This window comes from Plecotus auritus (genome assembly GCF_963455305.1).
Source record: "Plecotus auritus genome assembly, chromosome: 7".
NCBI classification, from domain to species: domain Eukaryota; kingdom Metazoa; phylum Chordata; class Mammalia; order Chiroptera; family Vespertilionidae; genus Plecotus; species Plecotus auritus.
The window spans coordinates 36623628-36650993 of NC_137774.1; the positions used below are offsets into that span (position 1 = coordinate 36623628).

At 46.6% G+C, this 27366-nt stretch overlaps 1 protein-coding gene across 2 annotated transcripts in view; it reads right to left on the reverse strand.

Annotated features, from left to right (window-relative positions):
- The window catches only part of SLC43A2 (solute carrier family 43 member 2), a 47876-nt gene that overhangs the window by 15767 nt on the left and 4743 nt on the right, over positions 1 to 27366 (reverse strand). For both annotated transcript variants that reach the window (XM_080677680.1, XM_080677681.1), the window contains 4 exons: positions 17116 to 17317; positions 16004 to 16059; positions 15116 to 15192; positions 1138 to 1230 (listed from right to left, as the gene is read on the reverse strand). In XM_080677680.1, the coding sequence (XP_080533806.1) occupies positions 1138 to 1230; positions 15116 to 15192; positions 16004 to 16059; positions 17116 to 17317 (428 nt within the window). The remainder of the gene's footprint in view (positions 1 to 1137; positions 1231 to 15115; positions 15193 to 16003; positions 16060 to 17115; positions 17318 to 27366) is intronic.

Genomic DNA, 27366 nt, shown 5'->3' on the forward strand with positions numbered 1-27366 from the left:
GCCCCCATCACTGTCATGTCACTGGCTCTCAGTGAGCAGTCCTGGCTGAGAATACTGATGTCTCAGTTCATTTACTCGTCCACTGTTAGTTTAGCCCCTGAGAACAGGAGCCTGTTAGCCTTGTCCACGGATGTTTCTCCAGCACCTCGAAGTGTACATGACAATTGTGAAAAATACCCGAGGAATGAACAGGTGGCTGTCTCACTTTCCTCCTCAGAGAAGTGGGTGTAAGACTGGCACGTGTCCTTATGGTATTGTGGTGGGGGTGAGGCAGGTGTGACCCTCCTAGAGTGGCAGGGGGAAGCCTGCTGAGCACAGCATCTTAGCTGTAACTGTCATGACTGCAATTTATTTCCAGAACCAGAGTCCCAGAGTCCTAGCTCCCCAGGGCGGGACCAGCAGCAGCTCAGCACTGAGACGGGAGGACGAGGCACATGCATGCTTCTCTGTACTCGGGAGTGAGACTCCCTAAAAGCCACAGGATGCCTGGCCCTCCACGCACTTTGATTCCCAGGAGACCAGCCCACACTGTGACTTCTCCTCATCGATGGCCCCACACACCCCAGGAAAGGGCATTTTACTGGGTGCTGGTGCCAGAGCAGGGAAAAGCCCCTTCTGAAGCCCTGGTAGGAGCACAGGATCTGGAGTAGGAACTGGGGCTGATGGACTGGGAGGTGTTGGCTTCATCCTGACCCTGTGTGACTTCCATGGGCTCAGAATCCTGCCAGGGAGGGAAACAGCTGAACCAACTTGGCCTAGAGCAGCGCTCTGGCTAATGGCGAGTAACAGCCCAACAACAACAGATCTGGGGGTGGGGAGACTGGAGCTGCACTCAGGATCAGGGACAAACTCACCCATCCCCTTTCTGTACCCTCGCCCAGAAATGCAAGGCAGCCTGTGGGGATGGCCTGTGGTGATATGCTTTAATTTTCCAACCCCCAGGCCAAGTGCGTTTCTTTTCTGACTCCCATCGTGCCCAGGTGCATCCTCCAAGGTGTGGGTGGTGGGGAGGGGCCAGCCTCCCACACCCACAAGTATTTCCCTCTTCAGAGAGGGCTGAAGGAGCCTGGACAGAAGCCTCTGTTCAGACACTAGCACAAAATAAATGCACTGGAAACCAGCTGGCCACACCCTCACCTTGATTCCTGGGAAGGTGACTGCTGAGGAGGCATAGGATCCAATCATCAAGGCAATAAACGTGGACCGAAGGTCACCAAACATGTTGGGCAGCTGTAAGACAAGAGGCAAGGGCAACTTCAGCTGCGAGAGGGGCAAAGGATGGATGAAGGAGGGGAAGAGAGGATCAAGGCTCATCAGGCACTTTTTCTTATCTGCTCTCCTCCCTTAATTCACAGAATTAGTCCAGGTAATTACTACGAATGGGAAGTTTTTCCTTCCCGGCCTGAGTTTGATAAGGGCAGAGGAAGAGCGCAATGCAGAATTCAGACCCCAGATGTGAGGACAGAGCTGTTGGGACTTCCTGGCTAGCAACTGTCCCTCCTCGTTGCTCCCACAGGCCAGAGGCCTTCTTGTCTTTACAGATGACAGTGAGATGCAAGTGAGCCAAGCTGGGAGACAGGCATCCCTCAAAGGGAGCAAGTCAGTTAAAAATAAGAATCTATTTGGGGACAAGAGTGTCATTTTTATAAATAAAAATATCAGCATCCCAGAAGGACCAGATGTCAGCAAAAGCTGCTTTCAGTTCTGAGAGAGTAGATTTTTGGAAGGTGTCAATCAAAATTCTACAGTTCCCTCAGCGCTGACAAGGGCACCGGCCTGGGAAGATTTCTAAGTGCAAGGAGGGCTTTCCCTTGCCACGGCCCCAGAAATCATCACCTGAGAAGGCCGGTGGCTAAACAAGCTCAGGCTCTCCTCCCAGTGAGGCCACTCTTGCATCGCACGTAACTTTATTGTGGGCTCATTTGACATAATTTCAAAGCTAGAACCCTCAGCGATTCCACACAAATCCAGGCATAGTAAAATAGGGTAATGCAGTCACGGATTCAGACCTGAGGCACCCTTCCCCGCCACCCCCCCACCCCAAAAAACAGCCAGTCACTACTTCTCTCTAGAACCTCGAGGAGGTTCCACCCACACTCACTGTGGCCTCGCACTGAGGACCCCTCTCTGGAAGCTAAGCCAGCCTGTTTCATACTATTTATATGTTCCCCTCCCCCACTTGTCTGCGATCATTTGGGGGTTTTATTAAACATGATGGCTTGCAAGCTAATCCACTGTTGCTGAACACAAGCAGTTTGAACTTGGCCTCGAATCATTTCTACCCATGTTACCCACAACTAAAATGAACAGAGCATATACCAAATCATCATGTTTTATACTAATACAATGTATATGTAACTATGTCTCAGTAAAACAGGAAAAAAACAAGTAAGGGACATCATCTAAAGTAAAAACTTTGTGCTTCGTATCTATTATGATTCTATTCCTAACCTGAATTTCTGTTGAAAAATGTTAATATAGATCTGATTTCTGAAATAGACCATTATAAGGACAATAGCATTTTGGAAAATAAGTTTGTTTTTGTTTTTTATTTTTTTTATTGATTTCAGAGAGGAAGGGAGAAGGAGAGATAGAAACATCAATGATGAGAGAAAATCATTGATGGGCTGCCTCATGCACGCCCCACACTGGGGATTGAGCCCACAACCCAGGCATGTGCCCTGACAGGGAATCGAACCGTGACCTCCTGGTTCATAGGTCCACGCTCAACCACTGAGCCACGCCAGTTGGGCTGAAAATAAGTTTTAAATAAATTCTGATGTTGGGTCCTAACTGGTTTGGCTCAGTGGATAGAGCGTTGGCCTGAGGACTGAGGGGGTCCCAGTTTTGATTCCAGTCAAGGGCATGTACCTTGGTTGCGGGCACATCCCCAGTGGGGGATGTGTAGGAGGCAACTGATCGATGTTTCTCTCTCATCAATGTTTCTAACTCTCTATCCCTCTCCCTTCCTCTCTGTAAAAAATCAATAAAATATATTTAAAAAAAATAAATTCTAATGTTGGGAAAAAAACAACAACTAAAAACTAAGAACTTTTGTGCTTTAAAGGACAACATCAAGGTGAAAAAACAATGCATAGAAGAGAAAATTTTTACAACTCGCGTCTCTGATAAGGGACTTGTATCTAAAAAATATAAAGAACTCCTACAACTCAATAATAAAAAGAAAAATAACCCATTTTTAAAATGGGCAAAAGATCTGAATAGACATTTCTCCAAAAAAATATACAAATAGACAATAAGCTCATGAAGATATACTCAAATGTCATCAATCATAGGGGAAATACGAATCCAAACCACAACCAGATACTAATTCATGCTCTCTAGTGTAGCTACAATAAAAAGAAATTAGCTAATAATAATGAAGATATAGAGGAATCGGAGCCCTCACACTACTGGTGGAAATGTAGACTGGTGCGGCCACTTTGGAAAATAGTCTGGCAGTACCTCCAACAGTTAAACAGAGTCATCATATGATCCAGTCATTTCACTCCTAGGTAGACATCCAAGAGAAATTAAACAATATCCACACAGAAACTTGTACAGGAATGCTTATAGCAGCCTTATTCATAATATCCCCAAAGTGGAAACAATCTCAATGTCCATCAATGAATGAATGGGTAAACAAAATGTGGTATATCCACACGAGAGCATTTAGCCAGCCATAAAAAGAAATGAAGTACTGACTCATAGTACAACATGGATGAACCTTACGAAAACATATGAGGTGAAAGAAGCCAGTCACAAAAGACCACATATTGTATGACTGCATTTACATGAAAAGTCCAGGCGAGGCAAATCCATAGAGACAGAGAATAGATCAGTGGTTGCCTAGGGCTGGCGTAGAGGAAGCTGGGAGGAAATAGGGAGGAAATGCTAATGGGTACAGGATTTCCATTTGGGGCGCTATAATTAATTATGCTGATAACTACACAACAGTGAATATAATACTACACAACAGTGGATATAATAAAAAACAGTGAATTGTATACTTTAGGTAATTACATGGTATCTGAATTATGTCTCAATCACTGTTAAAAACAAAACAGAACATGAATAAGGAATTCAAATGTTTTGGATCCCAGAATTATAAAGGAATACGAGCCCTGGCAGGTGTGGTGCTCAGTTGGTTGGGTGCTGTCCTTTGCACGGAAAGGTTGCTGGTTCGATTCTCAGTCCGGGTACATGCCCAGGTTGCGGATTTGATTCTCCTGTAGGGAGCGTGCAGGAGGCAGCTGGTCGATGTTTCTCTTTCACAATCACTGTTTCTCTCTCTCCCTCCCTTCTCCCTTCCTCTCTCTCTAAAAATCAATAAAAAGTCTCGCCCTGGCCGGTTTGGCTCAGTGGATAGAGCGTCGGCCTGGGGACTGAAGGGTCCCGGGTTCAATTCCAGTCAAGGACATGTACCTTGGTTGCAGGCACATCCCCAGTAGGGGGCGTGCAGGAGGCAGCTGATTGATGCTTCTCTCTCATCGATGTTTCCATCTCTCTATCCCTCTCCCTTCCTCTCTGTAAAAAATCAATAAAATATATTTAAAAATCAATAAAAAGTCTTAAAAGAAAAAAAAGGAATACAAATAAGTCTATAGCATATGATACGAGGCCAAGTAGGCTATCCAGGCTCCCCAAAGAATTCCCAGCCCACAAAGAGCTCTTCTTCCAGCCCTGCGTAGAGTGGGTCCTCTGTCCACTCAGGCTTCTCAGGGAGTCAGAGGAGAACAAGGGGCAGGTGGAAATCCCCCAACAGGAGACAGAGGAAATGCGATGTGCTCATGTGTGCCTAGGCACACGCAGGTGAGCACTATGGCACCCAATCTTCCTCTGTGCACACATGCCTCCCAGGTATGCTGTGATTCAGAGGACATGCCTCAGTTCCTGGGCTCACATATTTTGGCTTCTCCATGCTGGCTACTCCAGCAAGGCAGCGTGTAGAGGAGGCATCTCTGGGGCCATATCAGCCCCAGGGAGAATCCAAAGACTGGTTTTGCTTGTGCGGAAGGGGGGAACTGTTCCCACCTGGAATGCCACTCCAGCCAGGGCAGGTGAAGGAAGAAAAGGATCAAGAATCCACCAGAAGAGTAAATGGAGGACACGAGCCTGGAGTAGCAAAGGCCACTTGGTGCAGAGTCAGGCCAGGGAGACACTTTTGTTGGTGCAGTCCCCCTTACGCACAAAGGCTCAAACTTTTCAACGGGGCTACGGGATACTCCAGAGAAGCAGGCAGCTAACTCTTTCCCTTTGTCCCTAAGCTCCAGCTTGCCCTAACCCTAACCCAGGCTAGAGGCCAACGGAACAACAGGGGTTTGGGCCAATATGCAACTCTGATCTGATCTTCTGGAGTCTTCTCCCCACAACTAGATCCAGGACAGGGAAGAACAGAAAGCTGGGCAAACAGCTGCCTTCCCATCTGCCCCTGGGGGAGACCCCCCACCCTCATGTCTGGACAAGGGCAGTAGCCTTCCAGCGGCCTTCCTTGCTGCCCTGATTCTCCCAGCCTAGGACACTCTTAGTAACACCAAGAAAATTCTCCTCCCCAACATGTTATTTTGGTCAGCAGGGTCATTACTAGGGAGCATAGAGCCTCAGGACAAACCATACCACTCAGTGTTCCCAGCATCAACATCCTGTATTTTAAATTATGATTCTTTTTCCTGGTTAGAAGAGCAATGCATGTCCACAGTAAAACATATGAAACAAAGTATACATAAAGGGTAAAATAAAAATCACCCTGATATAACCATGTTACCATTTCGATATATTTCCCTTTAATTTTTTTCCTATAAATATCTATAACTTTATAACAAAATTGGGATCATATGCTAAATATTGTTTTATAAACTTTTTATTTTTTGCTATATTATAAATGTTTTCTAAGTTCATATTCATCTTCAACATTGTTTGTAATGACTATCTGGTCCATATTTTCTGCATTTCTCTGATGTTGGGTCTAAGGGCCTTTTATTTATTTATTTTTAAAATATTTTTATTGATTTCAGGGAGGAAGGGAGAGGGAGAGCGAGACAGAAACATCAATGATGAAAGAGAATCATTGATCGGCTGCCTCCTGTACACCCAACACTGGGATGGAGCCTGCAACCCGAGCATGTGCCCTGACTAGGAATCGAACCAAGACCTCCTGGTTTATAGGTTGATGCTCAACCACCGAGCCACACCAGCCGGGCCCTCAGGGCCTTTTTAATTTTTATCATAAACAACAAATGAACATCATTAAAAAAACATCCTTGGAGAGAAATATAAGTGCATATAGCAATTATTTCCTTAAGATAAAGTCCCGAAAGAGAATCAGTTGTCATACTCTGTGCCAAATTGCCTTCTAGAAAACTTATAACAATCGATCTTCCCACCAGCAGCATAGGAGAGTGTCTGTTTCACTGTTGCCACTCCAACATTGTTCATTACCATTATTTTTATTTTTAATATTGCCACTTCACCAATATGCTGGTGTGGTAAAATCCATTTATTTGAGTATATGAATGAAATGAATTAGTGACTAATATTTGTTTCTTTTTTTAAAAAAATATATTTTATTGATTTTTCGCAGAGAGGAAGGGAGAGGGATGGAGAGTTAGAAACATCGATCAGCCCTAACCGGTTTGGCTCAGTGGATAGAGCATCGGCCTGCGGACTGAAAGGTCCCAGGTTCGATTCCGGTCAAGGGCATGTACCTTGGTTGCGGGCACATCCCCAGTAGGGGGTGTTCAGGAGGCAGCTGATCGATGTTTCTCTCTCATCGATGTTTCTAACTCTCTATCCCTCTCTATTCCTCTCTGTAAAAAATCAATAAAATATATTAAAAAAAAAAAAAGAAACATCGATCAGCTGCCTCCTGCACGCCCCCTACTAGGGATGTGCCCGCAACCAAGGTACATGCCCCTGACGGAATCGAACCCATGACCCTTCAGTCCGCAGGCCGATGCTCTATCCACTGAGCCAAGCCAAACCAGTTAGGGCTCCAATTTTTCTTTTTTCTTTTAATATATTTTATTGTTTTTTTACAGAGAGGAAGGGAGAGGGATAGAGAGTTAGAAACATCGATGAGAGAGAAACATCGATCAACTGCCTCCTGCACACCTCCTACTGGGGATGTGCCCGCAACCAAGGTACATGCCCTTGATCGGAATGGAACGTGGGACCCTTCAGTCCGCAGGCTGACGCTCTATCCACTGAGCCAAACCAGCTAGGGCTGATATTTGTTTCAAAGTAATCGGGATGGGTGGGTGGAGGTAGAAATGAAACAAGAATGGCCATAAGTTAATTGTTGAAGTTGCAAGATGGGGATGTTGGGTTCATTATACTATTCTCTCTAATACCATATATATTTAAATTTTCCATGATTAAAAAAAAATTTAAAACATACATTTAATTACTAATGACTTTGGACATTTTTCTACAGTTTTAAAAGTCATTTATATTCTCCATTTGTCCTTTTTTTCCTATAAGGATGTTAATTTTTTTATAGTGATTTTGATTAGGCTCTGTATATATAAGGCAGTCACAATTTATTCATACACTGCAGGTATGTTTTCCTACTTTGCCATTTAACTTCTTAGTTCACGGCTTTTTTTTTTTTTTTTTTTTTTTTACCAACAGAAGTGTTGAAATAGGAAGTCAAAGTGTTTTTCAGCTTTTAGCATTTATGTCAGGTGAAATCTCTCTGAAAAGTACATCAAGAATGACCTTGACCAATGAAACCCAAAGCATAAACATCCTGGCAGCAGTGGACACAGAAGAATAACAAGCACAGCAGAAAAGAGGGTTTCCCTGTGGACACTAATTATTTTTAAATGTTAATACTTATTGTGTGATCTTTTAAGCCACTTCCTTCCCTTCCTCCCAAAGCTGTCACGCCTGCCAGAAATTTCCCCATTTGTTGTGCCCAGGGGCGGCTTGATCAAAGGATTTTTCTTATTATTAAGTGGTGGTATATAATAATATATAGCATGATTATACTAATGTAATAATCTGTTATTATAATAGCAACTACTTGTAATACCTACTCTATATCTTATCTTAAAAACTCTCCAAACAGGCCTAGCTGGCGTGGCTCACTGGTTGAGCATCGACTCATGAACCAGGAGGTCACGATTTGGGCACATGCCCAGGTTGAGAGCTCGACCCCCAGTAAGGGGTGTGCAGGAGGCAGCTGATCGATGATTCTCTCTCATCACTGATGTTTCTATCTCTCCTCCCTTCCTCTCTGAAATCAATAAAAATATTTTTAAAAGTATATTTTATTTAAAAAAATTAAAAAACAAACCTCCAAACAACCTTAATGGGGCAGGTGTCACTTTTTATCCTCACTTAATGGTTAAAACACTTTAGGATTAGAAAAGTCATGGAACACCCCTAAGCTGGCAAGGGTCAAATTTGGGATCCAAAGCAGGTCAAGTTTATGTGCACTGCTGGGCTGCTCTGTACACACTTCAGTTGGGCCCAAAGCAATGACCCTCACAACTCTCATGCTTCTGTGTTCCTTGTTAAGCATTCTGTCTGCTCTTCCTCTGATCCTCCTGTTAGACCCATCTGCTCCTCCCCACCCGCTGGCCTTCCCTGGCTGACCTTCCATGGTCCTGGGCCACACCATCAAGTGGACTCTCCTGTTTCATCTTCCCACCCGAGTCTCCTCCTCCCACTGGTCTCCACGCCTCTCCTTCTTCCTTCTCTCCCTCATCTGCCTCTACTCGACCTCAGCTGCACATAATGGCTGCTCAGAAGCCTGGTGATGGAGTGATGGCTGAGTACTGAGCAGAGTGCTCTAGTGAGGGCCTCAAGGGCCAGGTGGAGGGGAAAAGCCAGCTCTGCTGCCAAGAAGGAAGCCGGAGCCGTGCTGCAATGACAGATGCTGGGGCAAACACTCAGCAGAGACTGTTTCCTGACACAGGTGCGGGGAGTGCAGGCCCCGCCCCCAGCTCTGGGTGCCTCCACCACCACCCCTGCTGCCTGAGAGGGTAGGGCTGCGGTGGGCTCTGCCAGGCCCTCCATGCCCGCCCGCTGTGCTCCCTCCCAGGGGATGCTGTTGGTGACTCATTCTCTCAGCCCCTAAGCTGCCCAGGAAACAGGCCTGGGCTGTGTGACCTTCCCAGAGGGGAAAACAGCAGCTGCAGGCGGCCCCTCCCCTGGATTTCTGGCCACAGAGCAAGGCTACTAGATGAGAGTCCCCAGAGGCCGAGGCTGCAGGGTGGTGAGGATGGGCTGCCTTCCCTAGAAGATCCTCTAAGATGTCTCTCTACCCAGGGGCCCCCAAGACAGCCCTTGAGGTTGCTGGTAGGCAGGGACAGAAGGACCCCTGTGTAGCCACCTGACACTGACTTTCCAAATTTGTGGTTTCCTGAGCCCACCAACTGAGGGCACACCCTGGCCCTTGGGGAGATGCCACGTGCAGCCTGGGCGGAGGCTGGCATGCTGGCCCTCAGGCCCCTTCCAGAGGTGAGCCTTGTCCTCAAGTGGCTGGTGTACACACCCACAGCTCCGTACAACCTGTACAGGCCAGGATCCAGGTACCAGTCTAGACAAGCAAACTCAGCAAAGCCGAGCTATTTCCTAACCCCAAACCACCTGGCAGCTCCAAGCACTTAATGTCAGCAGCAGGTCCTTGTGGTCACCTTTCCGCTTCACTGCTGAAGGGGTGGGAGGAGCGCTTCCACTCCCCCGGCCACCTCATCTGCCTTCCCAGCCAGGTCCAGCCCTGCCGGTGCCCCACTACACTTTCTGTCCACCCCTGAACTTGTCACATGCTGAAGCAAGTTCACAATGCGGAACCCTCGATGGGTGAATTTTCCCCAGGCCAATGGCGATCAGCTGACTGCTTTGGGTTCACAAGGCACAGAACAGAAACGGAGAGGGAGAACTGGCTCCCGGCTCTGGGAGAGTCCTGCTCACCTGGCCCCTGGGCTCTGGGAGAGCTGACCGAACTGACCACATCCTGTACAAACAGGTCAGCCGAGCAGGAATGCTAACCTCCAACCCGGCACGGGACACCTGCTTCATGGCTGCATCCGAATCCTTCCCTCCTCTCCTCTCAGGTTTTGACAGAGGGATATTTATTCTGTTTCCTTCAGACTCAGATCCCCACCACCATGGGATCATTTCTTCCTCAGGTTCAAAGTCAGGCTTCACTGAATCAAATAGGAAAAGCCCACAGAGAAATTTTTCACCAAGGAGCCTGGCAACGTTTTGTAATCTCTTTTCTGTGAGGGTTTCAGCTCAGAACTCCCCGTCCTGCCCACACGGACAGGGGTCAGAGTAATGAAGTGTAAAAGACATGTCCACAATGTTGGCTGCATCTGCTCCCATCTCTAAGCAACTCAGGCCCTGGATTGTGGGGTGGCGACCCAAAGACGCCGGCTCAGCCGCTGGCTGGTATTTGTGCTCCGGCCGATGAAGCGAGTTAAAGGGGTTGTACAAACACAAGGCACTGAGCAAACAGACCAGAGTGTGCTGTCCAGGTGGGGGCAGGGGGCGGGAGGATGAGGCTCGGCACCTGGGGAGTGCTCTGCACCCCTGTAATGACCTGGCACCCTCCCCTAAGGACATCACCCTCTGCTGCAGGGACCTGGGAGTCCAGTGCTGGCCATCAGGTAGCCCCCCTGGTGTGGATTCCCCAGGCCCTCTGACCCTCCCCACCCCAGAGGAAAAGATCACCCATCAGCAGACCTCTTGGGCTCTGTGAAGGAGGCCTAGCTGCCAACCCATCCTGGCCTGCAGGGAAAGGCAATTTTGCCAATTTGGGGCCCCTCTCCACCAATTGAGGTAACAGCTTACAGGGCCTGTACATCTTCATACCACAACCCATGCAACACTAAACCCACTGGGACTCAGAAAGTCCCCAAAATAAGGTTTCTATGGCAACACATTCCCCCCAATTCCCAGGATATCATTGAGCAATTATCCATGGCCCACCGCATTTGTAGGAGACTTGATTCAGATGCTCCTAAAGGCGACCCTGAAGACTCCTTTGTCCCCCAAATTAGAATATGGGTGGGAGACACAAACAGAAAGTGCCATTGTGCTGCTAGCTCGGTGTCTCTGGGAGCTGCTTCTGACAGTTCTGCTTTTTAAAGGCCTGGGTTGTGTCAGTACGAGATTCAGCTCCGCTCAGCAGAAGCTGCGGCCAGCCCTAGCTCATTGCCCAAGAGCTCCAGGCCAGCCCTCGCTGACCTGCTGCTCAGTCCTCTGTCAGGGTCTGCTCTGGAGGAGGAGCAGCTGTTGGAGCCCTCATCTGAGGCCTCAGGAGACAGGAGGATGCCCACGGAGAAGCCTCAGGCCAGGAGCAGCCGTGGAGGGGAAAGAGAGGACTTAAAAGGTGCTTAAGAAAAACAAAAAAACAAGTTAGATCCCCAGCCCTCTTCGGGCAATCGATGGGCCTCTCTCACACTGATGTTTCGTGTTCTCTGTCTCTCCCCTTCCTTTCCACTCTTTCTAAAAAATCAATGGAAAAAAATATCCTCAGGTGAGAATTAACAACAAAAAAAGCACTTCAGGAAAAGTGCTTAGGGAGTTGGCCTGTGTAACTAAAAGGGGGGGGGGCATCTAGCGGGATGTGGGGTGAGAGGTGTGTCAGCCCCTGCCTTCCCACAGAAGACAGTGATTAAGCAGCTTCTTGGTGCCTCTCAACCAAAGGTTGTCAAACTTTTTCTGTGAAAGGCCAGACAGAAAATATTTTAGGTTTTACAGACCATATAGTCTCTGTACAACTACTTCATTCTGCAGCCACTGCGCAAAGGAAGTAAGTGGGTGTGGCTGTGTACCAATAAAACTGTTCACAACACCCACTTCCCTGGAGTGGCCTCCATTTGGCCTGGGGTAGCAGATTGCTGGCCTGTGCTCAAGACCTTAGAGGACCAGCCACCAGCCTCCCTTGTGTTTGGATCCCTGCTATCCAAACACTTTAAGTGCCTGGTCACTATCTGGCCTGTGTGGCCTTTTACCTCCCAGGGGAAGTGAGACGTTGATAGGAACACCCCTGCTGTGTGCCTTTGGCCTCCACAGAAACCTAGAGGTGGCTGAAAGCAATGGACCCTCCCCCAGAAAAATGCACCTGTGGAGCACACATTCTGTTTGCACATAATCTCAAGGGAGAGCACAGCCCTCCTCAGGCTTATTCACAGCCCACATAGAAGCCTGAACACCCTTGGGTAAGAGCCCTTGCTCACTCAGAAAGAGCTAATTGCTTTGCATATGAAAGGTAATCCTGTAGAAAAATAGACAAATGCCACAAAGAAGCAATTCACAGAATACAAATCACCACAAATAGAGGTGAAAAGATGCTCGTCTTACTAACAATTAAAGAAAAAAATTTTTAAATCACGGAATATCGTTTTTTACCAGATCAGATTGGCTAGTGTTTGAAAGATTAATGACAGGGTACTGGAAGGGGTGTGGAGAAAAAGGCACTCTCATACGCGTGGGTAGGATGGCATCATGTACAGACAGTATAAGCTTTTGGAAAGACCACTTGACAGTATCCGTTAACATTTCAAACACACTGATCCTGCGGCCCAGCAATCCCACTTCCAGGAACTTATTTTACAAAAATATATGTACAGGAACGTTCACTTCAGCAGCAGCATAAATCAGAAAAATTGGAAACAAACCCAAGTGTCCATTAGTAGGGAGGTGGTTAAATAAATTATGGTATATCTGTATTATAGAATTACATGGAACTCTTTAATAATGAGGTAGATCTCGAGAGCTTAAAATAATAAGGTAGATTTCTAAGCACTGGCAGGAAAAGATGTAAAAAATACATTGTTAAGTGAAAAAGGCAAGTTGTGCCTGGCCGGTGTGGCTCAGTGGTTGAGCATCAACCTATGAATCAGGAGGTCACAGTTTGATTCCCAGTCAGGGCACATGCTTGAGTTGCAGGCTCAGTGCCCGGTGTGGGGTGTGTGCAGGAGGCAGCCGATCACTGATTCTTTCTTATCATTGATGTTTCTATCTCTCTCTCTCCCGTCCTCTCTGAAACCAATAAATATATATATATATATATATATATATATATATATATATATATATATTTAACACTGTCTAAGTCTATATAACGGCTTGTCTCATAGAGGAGAGCACCGGAATAGGTTAGACTTTGTTGCTATAGCAAGCTCAAATTGTGTCAGACAGTGTCGATCATCTGCCACAGAGTGTTGCTTGCAAAATATATTTTTTAAAGAAAGAAAAAATATATTTTTTTAAAAAAGAATAACATTGGTTAAAAAAAAAGAATAACATTGGTATCTGTGATTCTTTTTAAATACTGAAAAGATACATTCTAAATGATAAAGGTGGGCTTATAAAATTTTACAGTCTATAGTTTATACTTAGAAAACATTAACTTTTTAAAATAAGAACATGTTTGTTTTATAATTTAAAAAAGAAAACAGATCCTATGGGCTTAATAGCCTCCTAAAGGCCTCTTAGACAACTGAGGCTTTCTTAAAGAGGATTTGTGGTATGGTGGTTTTTACCCATTTGTCTTATGCTTTATCACAGTAAAGCATCTTTCTGCATCTCAGAGCATAAACTCCTCAAGTTCAAGGACCATCTCTTTGTCTTATCCCAAAATTCAGAACTGCCATGACATAGGCATAGAGTGACTAAAATGATGGGTGCTGCCAGGTTTTTAATTTTCCTTTTGATGAAAGAGTGGATAATTTTCATGCTGTCAAAGAACAAACAGAACCATGACTCCTGTTACACAGTTTACACAACTTAGTGGAATTTGGCAGTTCTAACAGATTTCCTACAGTTTCGACATTTATTGACTTCTGGGTATTTGAGTGGGGGGAGGGAACATTTTTCTTTTCTTTAATCTACCTGGTTAAAAAAATCAAAATAAAAATGCACAAAAGGGTACAAACCCAATCTCTCTCATACCACCGGAGCAGGGCAACCAGAGTCCCCAGACCTGTGTGTTTTACCCCCTCCCCGAGCACACCGCATACATGGTCCTGTGCCATGGCCTTTCTCACCTAAAGAGATGCCGTGAATGTTCAATTCCCAAGACCCAGACCCAGACCAGGGTAAAGTTAACAAGGCCAAGTGTAGGAAGGGTGACCAGAGGACATACTAGGCCTATGGCCTCTGGCTCACAGCCTGCAGACAAGGGGTCACAGAGGTGCCAGCACCTAGTCAAGCTTCCTTGCAGGAAGACCAGCAGTCCCCGGGCTCCCGCACAGCTAAACAAGGGCCCCCCCAACTCCTGACTCCTTTGTGGAAAGAGAAATGAGAAACCAGAGTATCCTGCAAATAGTGATGGTAGGTATTATATCATAAAAACTTTTTCACAGGGAAACTGAGGCAGGCCAGGCTTTCCTGTTGGACAGAAATCTCTTTGAAGAGCCCATTATTCTCACTTCTTTCCCAATGGCCAGCTCTGAAAGGCACCCTTGCCGGACTGGGAGAGCCTGCAGAGAGCTTCCCTCCTCCTCCCAGGAAAGACATTTTTGGCTTTCTTTGACTTTCTTTCCTTCAGCCTGAGCCTTACTGCAGTCTCTCTCACCTTCTGTGGCGTCCTGGTGCTACCGATAAGGGGTGCTCAGCACCTTGAGAAAACTTCTCCTTCCCTAGAGGGGCTTTCTGTGTCCTGGCATTCCAAAAACCAAGGAGAGGTAGCCTGTGTGCTCCCCTGAGTTCTCATTCAGTTCTGGACAAAGGCAATGGTTAGGGGTGGGGAGATTCCAAGCGAGGGAGGTTTGTTTTTAGGTTGCCCTGTTAGCCAGGGCTGTCATGGAAAATAAGAGAAAGAAAGTGGGCGGTAGCTTTTTTCCTCCCTGCTCCCGTCTTCCCTGGACACACGGCTAGCAAGCTGGCTTCCTCAGTGCCTAAGCCAAGGCCAGCAGGCAGGGGATGGACCCGCTCTGAGAGCCAGGCTCTGCTGTGCTTGCAGGACCCCTGCCTCCCACTGGGGAGGCCTCGCTGGCTGGCTTTGCTCTCCAGCCACTTCACCACCAGCAACCCTCTCATGCTGGGATGTCCAGGCACACGCAGGTAAATGGAAGACAAAGATATTAAAGCCAATAAAAGCTGCCTCAAATTCACACGGCGGTGACTGAACTGAGGTCTTAAAGAAATGGATACTTACTGTTAATGAGGTGAAAGTCATGCACATCCCGCCAAAGCCATTCAGAGACAGGGAGATGAAGATGAGCACAGAGAGAGCTGTAGGAAAACAAAGGCACAGAATCAGGGCACCACAGCTGAGCTTCAGGGAGGCCAGGGCTCGGGCTCTTACAAAAGGTGCCTCCCGCCCTAGCTGGTTTGGCTCAGTGGATAGAGCATCGGCCTGCGGACTGAAGGGTCCAGAGTTCAATTCCGGTCAAGGGCACAAGCCCGGGTTGTGGGCTCGATCCCCAGTGTGGGGCGTGCAGGAGGCAGACAATCAATGATTTCTATCTCTCTCTCTTTCCCTTCCTCTCTGAAATCAATAATAATACATTTTAAAAAAAGGTGCCTCCCCATCCTCTGTTCTCCATTAACCTGAGCAGCAAGTGAGAAGCAGCTTAACTGAAACCAAAAATACAGGTGCCCCCAAATCAATAGATGGGTAAAATTCAAGTCCTCTTTTGGTGTTTGTTCTAAACTTCCTTGAAGCAACAGCTTCACCTGAACAGGGTTGGGGACCAGGTGGCTTCTGAGCTCAAGTGGACACAGCTGACAATTCTGCACACACCTCTGCAGCTGGCCTAGTTCTTGGAACTTGCCTCTCAGGTTGGATCAATGAGGCCATCGCGGACTGGCCTGGCTTGGCGATGAGATGGGAGTTTCGCACACCCTGGGACCTTCCCTCAGACAGCAGTCTGGGGCGATTGTTCTTTTACCCAGCCACCCATTTGAGATAAGCAACCGGGTAAAGGCCTAACAAGCATCCCCTTTAACTTGAGCAGTGAGCACCAGGCCTGGCACAGCGTCCTAGAGCAGACGGGCACTCTCCCCAGTCCCTGACAAAAGGGTGGAGGAAAAGTGTCCTCACAATTTGGGTTACTTGCTCCATATGCAATCAGCAAGCAGGAGACAGCAAAGCAGGCACTAAAAACAAGCAGAAATAATACATTATTTCTTCTTATTATTATTGTAATATTGTTATTATTTGGGAGTATTTACTATGTATTAGATATTTCTGGAAATTTTATATACAATATTTTATTTAACTTAACAATTCTAAGGAGTATAATTGGCCCCATTTTACTGATGAGAGGGAAAAAAAAAGAACTGATTTCTCCATAGTCTCCAACTAGTAAGTGCCCAAGCAGGAATTCAAGCCTGGAAGCCACATCTGGCAAACACCACACTGCAGTGCCCCTTCCTGTCCCCAGACCGGAGGGGGCCCAGGCTCTGAAGTGAGAGTGGATTGTGCCCTCTCTCGCTCGCTCAGCCAGGGGATGGACGGAACACACTAGGCACAGGCGAGATGAGTGGCAGCTCCTGAATCCCCCTCAAAAAGGGAATGAAACTGTTCCACCACCCATTCCCTCTCTGGTCACAGGGCTCGCTCATTGCAAACCACTGCCCTTCGAGATGATCATTCGAAAGGGACTGGGTAGGGGAGACTGTGACCTGAGAGGGTGCACTGACCCTGAGTCTGGCACAATGGAACTTTACAGACCAGGGACACCCCCCAGAGGGTACACCTGATGATCCACACAGGTGCTGATGGTAGGGCAAATATTAGGACTTCTATTTGATAACTTTTAATCTCAGCCATTTTAATTTATATGTTTGTATATGTGTCACAAAGCACATAAAAAACTAAGAACGGCATATGTATATATAATTGATAACTCCATGTGCTTATATTAGAAGTAATTTTGCAAAACCTTTTTTTCTGATAGAGACAGAAGGTCATAAAGAGTGTGGAAGCCAGTGTTCTTAATGACAAGAACTCCAGACCTTCCCAGGCAGGCCAGGGGCCTTGGGCCTTTTGTATGCAATACTGGCTCATGACAAGGATCAGAGTACCTACTGATTTGGTGGCAGAAGGGGTAGAAACTCTGGGTGGGCATTTATGGAGCTCCACAGTGTACCTGACAGCAGGTACCAGGATTCCTACAGTGGGGAACTCAGCTCAGGGTCCCACACACTTACCTGCCTAGCAGCCTGAGCTTCCTTGGGCCATACTTGTCCATGACGATGCCCAGGGGCAGGGTGATGGCACTGAGCAGGAAGGAGCCCACGGTGAAGGCCAAGTTTAGCATCTCATCTTGGGCCTTGCAGCTGAGCCAACCATTCATCCAGCTCACCTCCTCCTCCTGCCCTGATTCACCCGCTGTGCCGTTGGTGACATTCTCTGTGTGTGCAGAGAGAGAGAAACCTGATCACAGGGTCATGGCAGAGATTCCCAAAGATCGGAGGGGCAGGTGCACATTCAAAGTCACTCCACTGGGAATGGCAGGGTTGTCTCTGGGCCTCCTGAGGACTCAGGCTACCCCACAGCAGGCTTGGATGTCCATCTGGCCCAAGCCCCCTGGAATGATAATGCAGAGGTTCTTAACTTTGGAGGGGACATAGATCCTTTGGTGAATCCAGTGAAGACATCTAAGCTCCCGTGACTCAGAAAATGCACACAAAGTCTTACCCACAATTTCAGGGGCTTCATGTGTCCCTTGAAGAACCCACGAGCCCCAGGTTGGGATTCCCGTTCTAGAGTCACCTATTCCCATTCTAGAGTGACCTCAGGCCCCAGCCTTGGCAGTGGGGCCCCAGGCTGGCTAGAGCCTTCTCAGCAGCTACAGAGGGGCCAACCCTAGGCCACCTGTGAAGGGCAAGCTGCTGGTCTCACTGCAACGCCATGGCGTGTTCCTCGGTCAGTTCGGAGCAGTGGTCCCCCTTTACTGCTAAGTACAGTGGACTTCTCAAACATGCAGCCCATATGCTACCGCCTCCCCTCACATTTTCATGCTATCAACCAACACACACACTATAGTGTAGAACACCTTGGGAAAGGACTTTTAAAAATAGTCCCAATTTATTTGCTTTCACTTGTTGAGACCTTTTACTTTCTAATTTTTCTCCCTAGAGTCACCGCATGTGCTGTCCCTGAGGCCACACCTATACTACAATCCTGGCCCTTAATGGCCCGCTCCCAAGTCCACCCAGCAGCAAGACAACAGGAATAGGAAGAAAAAGTGCTGCGGCAGCTGAAGGCAGGAGGGTGGGGGCAGGCCCAGAAGAGAGCTGAGAACTCGCTCCTCTCCGGGACTGCTAGTTATGAGATGCTGACTAATCCTGCAGAAAGAGGAGCGGCCTCTGATTAGATTCGAGGTAACAGTGGGAGAGACAAGGAAATGCCTCTCTTCAGAGAACTGCGTGCCTCCAGATTGCGGCCCTCTGGCGCCAGGGCTGTAAAGCTGAGGTCTGCAAAGGCCTGCCCAGGCCTCTCAGGGCTGCCCCAAGGTCATGGAAAAGCATGCACTTTGGGTGAATCATGCCATATGCCAACCTCTAACCAATGAGGCCTCCTGGGGGCACGCTGATCGAGGGTGAGGTGCTGGGTTCCAATTTTGGTTCCTCCACTTCCTACTTGTATGACCTTGAAGAAATGACTTAAACTTACTCTTTCTTAGTTTTTTTTAATCTGTAAGATGAGCATAATCTAACAATCAGTATCTACCTCCTAGAGTTTTAGGGAAGACAGGAAAATCAGATAACATTCTAGAACTCACACAAGCATAGAAAGTGCTCAATAAGTAATAGCTGAAAGTTACTATAATTACTATTACTGAAGGCAAAGGATGGGGGTAGTGGTGCAACCAACTGGCAGCAGAGCCTGGCACAGTAACTTACAGCGGAGTTCCATAACTACGCATGTGGTAGCATGAATGTGTGTCTAGTCTCCCACTGGGCTGGGGGACCTGGAGGCCAGGGACTGCGTTCTGGTCACCTGAGTCCCCAACACCTTACTCAGGTCCTTTATAGAGCAGTTGTTTACTGAATTAATGCAAACAATGGACTCTGATCACAACGGCCAAAAGGATCAAGAAAGAAAAAAGCAAACAGGATAAGTAGATACAAATTGAAGACAGAGGGGATTTAGGAGATTAAAGCTACAATGTTAACCTCCTGAAGCTACAGAAACAAAACCTAATAAGCCAGTCCAGCAGGTGTGGCTCAATGGTTGAGTGTTGACCTATGAACCAGGAGGTCATGGTTCGATTCCCAGTCAGGGCACGATTCCCAGTTAGGGCACATGCTCGGGTTGTGGGCTCGATCCCCAGTGGGAGCCGTGCAAGAGGCAGCTAATCAACGATTCTTTCTCATCATTGATGTTTCTCTCTCTCCCTTCCTCTCTGAAATCAATAAAAAAATATTTTAAAGAAAACAACCACCTAACAAGCCAGATTCCCACCCCACTCAGCCCACTGCTGTCCAGAAGAGGCCCCACCACACTGGCAACCAAAACAGCCAACCAGGGTCACCTGAGCCCATGAGGACCCACTCAGCACGGTCACACACACTGACAGCCGGCGGCCTGAGCCGCTCACCCACTGTGGGGCAGCTTCTGGGAAGGCAGAGCTGCTTCACAGGTTGGCACTGGCTTCAGGTGTCAGCTCTGCCAGCAGCAACAGAAAATGGAGGTGAAATGGGACGACAGCCACTTCCAGGTTGGCGTGCAGATATGAGCAAACAGGACAGGTGTGACACAGTGGATGGGTGGGGAGGGTCCAGGATTGCTGGCCTGTGAGACCTGACTGTGGCCACGCAGGTTCTAGAGCCCATTGCTGTACTCAGTGCTGCAGGGCCTGCTGCTGTGGGCAGGGAGCCCTGCCTGGATGGGACACCAGCAAACGAGGCAGCACTCTCTCTGAGTGAGGCACCAGGGTGCCCTATCCACAGGTTCCCCAGAGAGGAACCGCAGGGGACCCTTAAATCCAGGACTGCACTCACCATGAGAGAGAAGGTAAAATCCCAAGGCAGTATCCCTAATTTGCTATAATTGGGGATGGGTGCAAACATCTGAATTGTTTAGAGATCTGGTCACCCCTGTAACTAGACAGGGGGCTAATGAGGAGACAGGTCAGAGTAGAAGGAAGGGTCTTTGTCCCTCCCATCTTTCATTCTAGAGCCACTACATATAGAAGCAGGGACCTTACTTCGGGTTACCAGCCTTCTCTTCTTAAGTACCTGCCAAAGGGCCACCTGGCCCTCAGCCCTCCTGCCTTCAGGCAGTGATGTCCAGCAACAGATGAGCCAGGAGTGGGTGGAGGTGTCTGAGTGGCCCCTTGTCTGCCTATGGAGCACCATGAGAGTGTCCCTCACCCTAGAGGGACCTAAAACATCCTTTAGCCCAGAAGCTTTGTTGGCAGTAAAACTTCCCACACGAATAAACACAGATGCAGCAGGTGCCCAAACACACAATCACACCCAGGCTGCTTCTCTTCCTTGGCTCCTCTTCCACCTGGACCATTGTGGGCCAGGAGAAACACAAATCAGATAAGCACCCAAAAAGTGTCAAGGCCCTGGGGTGCCCCTCTTCTCCCAGCCTACAGCTCAGCCCGCACCAGCCCAGCCTGCTCGGCGCCTCACTTGCACCTGTTTAGTAAACAGATGACTGCAGTGGGAGGCCAGAGTGGCCTGATCCAGCCCAGCTGGGGAAGGTGAACTGAGAAGACAGGACAAGGATTGGTGTGGCCAGAGTATGCTGAGAACAGGTGTAAGACTGCTTAGGAGGAAATCCAGGGACAGGGAAGAGAGAACAACGCCTGTGCTGTTCGGCTTCACTTACAGAAGACTCACATACACAATCTTTACAGAGTTAGCAGGGGAGAAAAGAGGGTGCTGTGACCCCACTCGGGCTCCTCTGACATCTCTGGATCAAAGAGGGGGCTCCCCCCATCCCAGGGAAATAAAGGGAGTGGCAGCCTCCAGAATAGCTGGCCAGATGATGCTTAAGGGAGCAAAGGGCCCTGGGCTGGGCTGAAACAGCCCCTCTAAATTCCTGAGCAGCCCTCTTCTGACTGGCTGCTTACTAAGTACCCCCTCCCTGGGGCAGGCCCCTGGGCCACCCTGCTGATGGTCCCTGCCCCAGGACCTCCTGTCTTTCTAAATTCTTAAGTCTATCCGGCAACAGGAAGCAGCATCTCCAACGCAGCAGGGGGATGTAGGTGAGAGGTCAGCCTCAGACACAGAGCAAACAAGAGGCAGGACAGACAGTCAGAGGGCCCTGCTGGGTAGGCCAGGGCCAACCCCTTAGCTGTGGTCACAGAGTACCTGTGTGTGCTGGCTGCTGTGTTCAATGCTATTCATTCCTGTGTCACTTAGCACCCTCCCACCCCCACCCCATATCCCAGGAATTTCAGAACAGGTTCAGTGGCTTGCCCAAGGTCTCATTGCCAATACCCAAGGAAACTGGACTTGAATCCAGGCTATCAGACTCCAAAGCTCCTGCTTTTAACCTTCAGGCTGTGCTGATGCTACACAACCTGGGTTAAAGGCAGTTCTGAGAAAATGCTGAGAGCACAAGGCTGTCACAGTGTTGGGGCAATACCAGGTGGACCTAAAACACCTGGTGAGAATGGGACTGCCCCGAAAACCCTCCCACAAGGTCCCTGAAAGCCAACCCAAGCTGGACAAAACCTGAACAGGACACCAAGAAACCAGAAGGGGTGAGCAGCGGATGTGGGGGAGAAAAATTAGGTCATGAAATGGGAAGGAGGAGGGCAGGATTGGTGGGGAGGGCTCAGGGCACCAGCTCCTCTCTGTGACACATCCTAAGGCTGTGGTCACCAGCCTTTAGACTTTCTTATCCATTGCTACTTTAAAAAAAAAAAATCCAAAATACACAGCAATAAATGTGAAAGGGTGAGTTTTCTTTTTCTTTTTTTTTAATATATATTTTATTGATTTTTTTACAGAGAGGAAGAGAGAGGGATAGAGAGTTAGAAACATCGATGAGAGAGGAACATCGATCAGCTGCCTCCTGCACTCCCCATACTGGGGATGTGCCCGCAACCAAGGTACGTGCCCTTGACGGGAATCGAACCTGGGACCCTTGAGTCCGCAGGCCGATGCTCTATCCACTGAGCCAAACCAGCTAGGGCTGAGTTTTCAAAAGCTATCAATCACTGACCCTTGGGTGTAGGAGACCATTTCATGCCTCAGAAGGGATTGGCGTGAAATATTCAAAGTGATGAAAAGCAAGGAACTACAACCAAGACTACTTTCCCAGCAAGGCCAACATTTAAAATTAAAGGAGAAATAAAGAAGTTCCCAGACAAGAAAAAGCTAAAGAAGTTTGTTAACAGGTGTAGGACTGCTTAGGAAAATGTTCCAAGAAATATTATAAGAAATGTCAGCGGGTCTTCTTTAAGAAGAAAAAAACAACAACAGAGGAACATAGTTAAAAGGCAATAAATACATACCTATCAATAATCACCCTAAATATAAATGCTTAAGTGCTCCAATCAAAAGACATAGACCAGCCCTGACTGGTTTGGCTCAGTGGATAGAACGTCGGCCTGCGGACTGAAGGGTCCCAGGTTCGATTCCGGTCAAGGGCATGTACCTTGGTTGCAGGCACATCCCCAGTAGGGGGTGTTCAAGAGGCAGCTGATCGATGTTTCTCTCTCATCGATGTTTCTGACTCTCTATCCCTCTCCCTTCCTCTCTGTAAAAAATCAATAAAATATATTTAAAAAAACAAAAAAACAAAAAACAAAAAACAAAAGACATAGACCAGAGCCTAGCTGGTTTGGATCAGTGACAAAGCATCGGCCTGTGGACCAAGTCCTGGGTTCGATTCCAGTCAAGGGCACATACCTCAGTTGCAGGCTCCTCCCCGGCCCAGGCCCTGGTCAGGGTGCGTACAGGAAGCAACCAATCGTTGTGTGTTTTTTCTCACATTGATATTTCTCGCTGTCTTTCCCTCTCTCTTCCACTTCCTCTAAAAATCGATGGAAAAATATTCTCAGGTAAGGATCTACACTAATAAAAGAGAAATATGCAAATTGACCATACCTCCATGGTGCCCACCAGCCAATCAGGAGTTAGTATGCAAATTAACCCAACAAAGGTGGTAGGCTAATTTGCATATGCAGGCATGGAGCGAAGACTGAAGGCTCCGGCCTGAGCAAAGACTGAAGACTGAAGACGACTGAAGACTGAAGACTGAAGAGGCTTGACTTCTCCGCTGCAGCCGGAGCAGAGAAGCCTAGCTGCGGCCAGAGCAAAGGCCTGGGTCCTGGGTGCCGGAGGAAAACTGGTGCTGGCAACCAGGGGAAGGAAGGCCTATTGCACGAATCTTCGTGCAACGGGCCTCTAGTAATAATAATAATAATAATAATGATAATAGACATAGGGTAGCTGAATAGATAAGAAAACAAAACCCACATATATACTGTCTACAAGATACACACAGACTAAAAGTAAAAAAATATTTCATGCAAATGGATGTGAAAAGAAAAGGCTGGGATAGCAATACTTATATCTGACAAAATAGACTTTAAAACAAAGGCTAAGGACCCTACACAATGATAAAGGGAATAATCCAATAAGAGGATATAACCCTTATAAACATTTATGCACCCAACATAAGAGCACCTAAATATATAAAGCAAATCTTGATGGACATAAAGGGAGACAGTAATACAGTCATAGTAGGGGATTTTTAAAATCCTCACCCAAGGATATGTTTGTTGATTAGAGAGAGAGAGAGAAAGATAGATCAGTTGCCTCCCAATGTGCCCTACTGGGGATTGGACCCGAATTTAGGTATGTGCCCTGACCAGGAATCAAACCCACAACCTTTTTAGTGTACAAATGACGTCCCAACCAATTGAGCCACCCAGCTGGGGCATAGTAGGGGATTTTAACACCCCATTGACATCAATGGATAGATCTTTCCAGATAGAAAATCAATAAGGAAACAGCAGCCTTAAATGATATACTAGATCAGATGGATTTAATTGGTATCTTCAGAGCATTTCATCCCAAAGCAGCAGAATATACATTCTTTTCAAGTGCACATGGAACATTTTCTAGGATAGACCACATGTTAGGGCAGAAAAAAAGTCTCAATAAATTTAAGAAGATTGAAATCATATTAAGCATCTCCTCTGACCATAATGGTATGAAATCAATCATAAGAAAAAAACTGAAAATCACACAAGACATGGAAGCTAAATAACATGTTACTAGACAATGAATGAGTTAACTATGAGATCAAGGAAGAAATAAAAAATTACCTTGAAACAAATAAAAATGAGAACACAACAATTTAAAATTTATGACACAGCAAAAGCAGTCCTAAGAGGGAAATTCATAGCATAATTGGCCTACCTCAAGAAACAAGAAAAATCTCAAATAAACAATCTACCTTTACACTTAAAGGAACTGGAAAAAAACAACCCCAAAGTGAATAGAAGAAAGAAAACTGTGAGACACTGAAGAAAGAAACTGAAGAAGATACAAATATGTGGAAGCCTATACTGTGTTCATGGATAAGAAGGATTAACATCATTAAAATGTCCATGCTACCCAAAGCAACCTATAGAGTCAATGCAATTCCTATCAAGATACCAATGGTGTATTTCACAGAACTAGAACAAATATTTACATGGAACCACAAAAGACCCCAAATAGCCATAGCAATCTTGAGAAAGAACAAAGTTGGAGGAATCAAGATACTTGTAATCAAATCATATTACAAGGCCATAGTAATTAAAACAGCATGGTTCTGGCATAAAAACAGGCATATTGATCAATGGGACAGAATAGAGAGTCCAGGCCTTTATGGTCAATTAATATTTGACAAAGGAAGCAAGAACATACAATGGGATAAAGATAGTCTATTCAATAAATGGTGCTGAGAAAATTGAACAGATATGTGCAAAAAAACAAAATTAGACCACCTTCTTACACCATACACAAGAATAAACTCAAAATGGATCAAAGACTTGCCCGTTGGTATGGTTCAGTGGATTGAGCTTTGCCCCATGCACCAGGAGGTCACTGGTTCGATTACTGGTCAGGACACATGCCCTGGTTTCAGATTCAATCCACAGTAGGGAGCATGCAGGAGGCAGCTGATTGATGCTTCTCTCTCTCTCTCTCTTAAATCAATAAAAACATCTTTTTCAGAAAATGGATTAAAGACTTAAATGTAAGACTTGAAACCATAAAAATCCTAGAAGAAAACATAGGCAGTAAAATCTCAGATATTTCTAGTAGCGATATTTTTTCTAATATCTCTCCTAGGGCAAGGGAAACAAACAAAAAAATAAACAAATGGGACTATATCAAACTAAAAAGTTTTTGCACTGCAAAGAAAACCATCAACAAAATGAAAAGACAACCCACTGAATAGGAGAACATATTCACCAATGATACATCTGATAAGGGGTTAATATCCAAAACTCATAAAGAACTTAAACAACTTGCTCTGGCTGGTGTGGCTCAGTTGGTTGAGCGTCCCATGCACCAAAAGGTCACAGGTTTGATTGCCAGTCAGGGTGCATGTCCAGATTGCAGGCTCAATCCCTGGTCTGGGTGCGTGTGGGAGGCAGCCAACTGATGTTTCTCTCTCACATTGATGTTACTCTCTCTCTCCCCATCTCCCTTCCTCTCTCTAAAATCAATTAAAAAAAAAAAAAGAACTTATACAACTCAACATCAAAACACACAAACAACCCAATTAATAAATGGGCAAAGGACCTGAATAGACACTTCTCCAAAGAGGACATACAGATGGCCAAGAGAAATATGAAAAGATGCTCAATGTCATTAATTACCAGAGAGATGCAAATTAAAACCACACTAAGATATCACCTCCCACCTATCAGAATGGCTACCATCAATAAATCAACAAACAACAACTGTTGACAAGGATGTGGAGAAAAGGGAACCCTCATGCACTGTTGGTGGGAATACAGACTGGTGCAGCCACTGTGGAAAGCAGTATGGGGTTACCTAAAAAAATAAAAAATGGAACTGCCTGCCCTAGCTGGTTTGGCTCAATGGATAGAGCGTCGGCCTGCTGATTGAAGGGTTGTGGGTTGGAGTCTGATCAAGGGCATGTACGTCAGTTGCAGGCTTAATCCCAGGTCCCGGTAGGGGGCATGCGGGAGGCAACCAATGGATATTTCTCTCTCTGCGTATCTCCTCCTCCCTCCCACTCTCTCTAAAAATCAATGGAAAAATATCCTTGGATGAGGATTAACAACAACAACAAAATGGAATTGCCTTATGTCTCAGTGATTCCACTTCTGAGAATATATCTGAAAATACTCAAAACAATAATTCTAAAGAATATAAGCACCCCTAAGTTCATTGCAGCGTTATTTTTTAAAATATATTTTTATAGATTTCAGAGAGATACAAACATCAATAATGAAAGAGAATCACTGATTGGCTGCCTCCTGCACACCCTACACTGGGGATCGAACCCACAACCCGGGCATGTGCCCTTGACCAGAATCGAACCCAGGACCCTTCAGTCCGCAGGCTGACGCTCTATCCACTGAGCAAACTGACCAGGGCTGCAGTGTTATTAACAATAGCCAAGATTTGCAAGCAGCTCAAGTGCCCATCAGTAGATGAGTGGATAAAAAAGGCTGTGGTACATTTACACAATGGAATTATTCATCCATTAAAAAAAAAGAAATGGGGGGGGTAGGGTGAGGGGGCACTAAGGGGTTAAGGACACATATGTAATAATTTAATCAATAAAGAGAGAAAAAAAAAAAAAAAGGAAATCTTACCCTTTGCAACAGCATGGATGGACCTGGAGAGTATTATGCTGAGAGAAATAAGCCAGTCAGAGAAAGACAAGTGCCATATGATTTCACTTATTTGTGGGATCTAATGAACAAAATAAACTAACAAACAAAACACATACAGAGAACGGATTGACAGCTGTCTGAGAGAAAGGGGTTGGAGGCTGGTGAAAAAGATGAAGGGATTAAGAAGGAAAAAAACCTCATAGACACAGACAACAGCATGGTGATTACCAGAGGGAAAGGTGATTACCAGAGAGGAACATCATCCATCGGCTTCTTCCTGCAGGCACCCCTACTGGGGATTGAGCCCTCAACCCAGGGGAGGTAGAAGAGGGTGGGGGGAGGTAGAAGAGGGTGAAGGGGGGATAAATGATGATGGAAGCAGATTTGACTTGGGGTGGTGAACACAAAACAATATACAGATGATGTATTATAGAATTGTACACCTGAAACCAATATAATTTTGTTAACCAATGTTACCCAATAAATTCAATTTGAATAAAAAAAGGGAGGGCCTGGAAGCCACAGAGGATGTCTCCTGTCCACATCTGCAGCCTCCGCCCAGGCTGATGGGGACCAGGCCTGGTCCAGTTTCCCTGGGTGATGGCAGCCCCTCCGCTCTCTC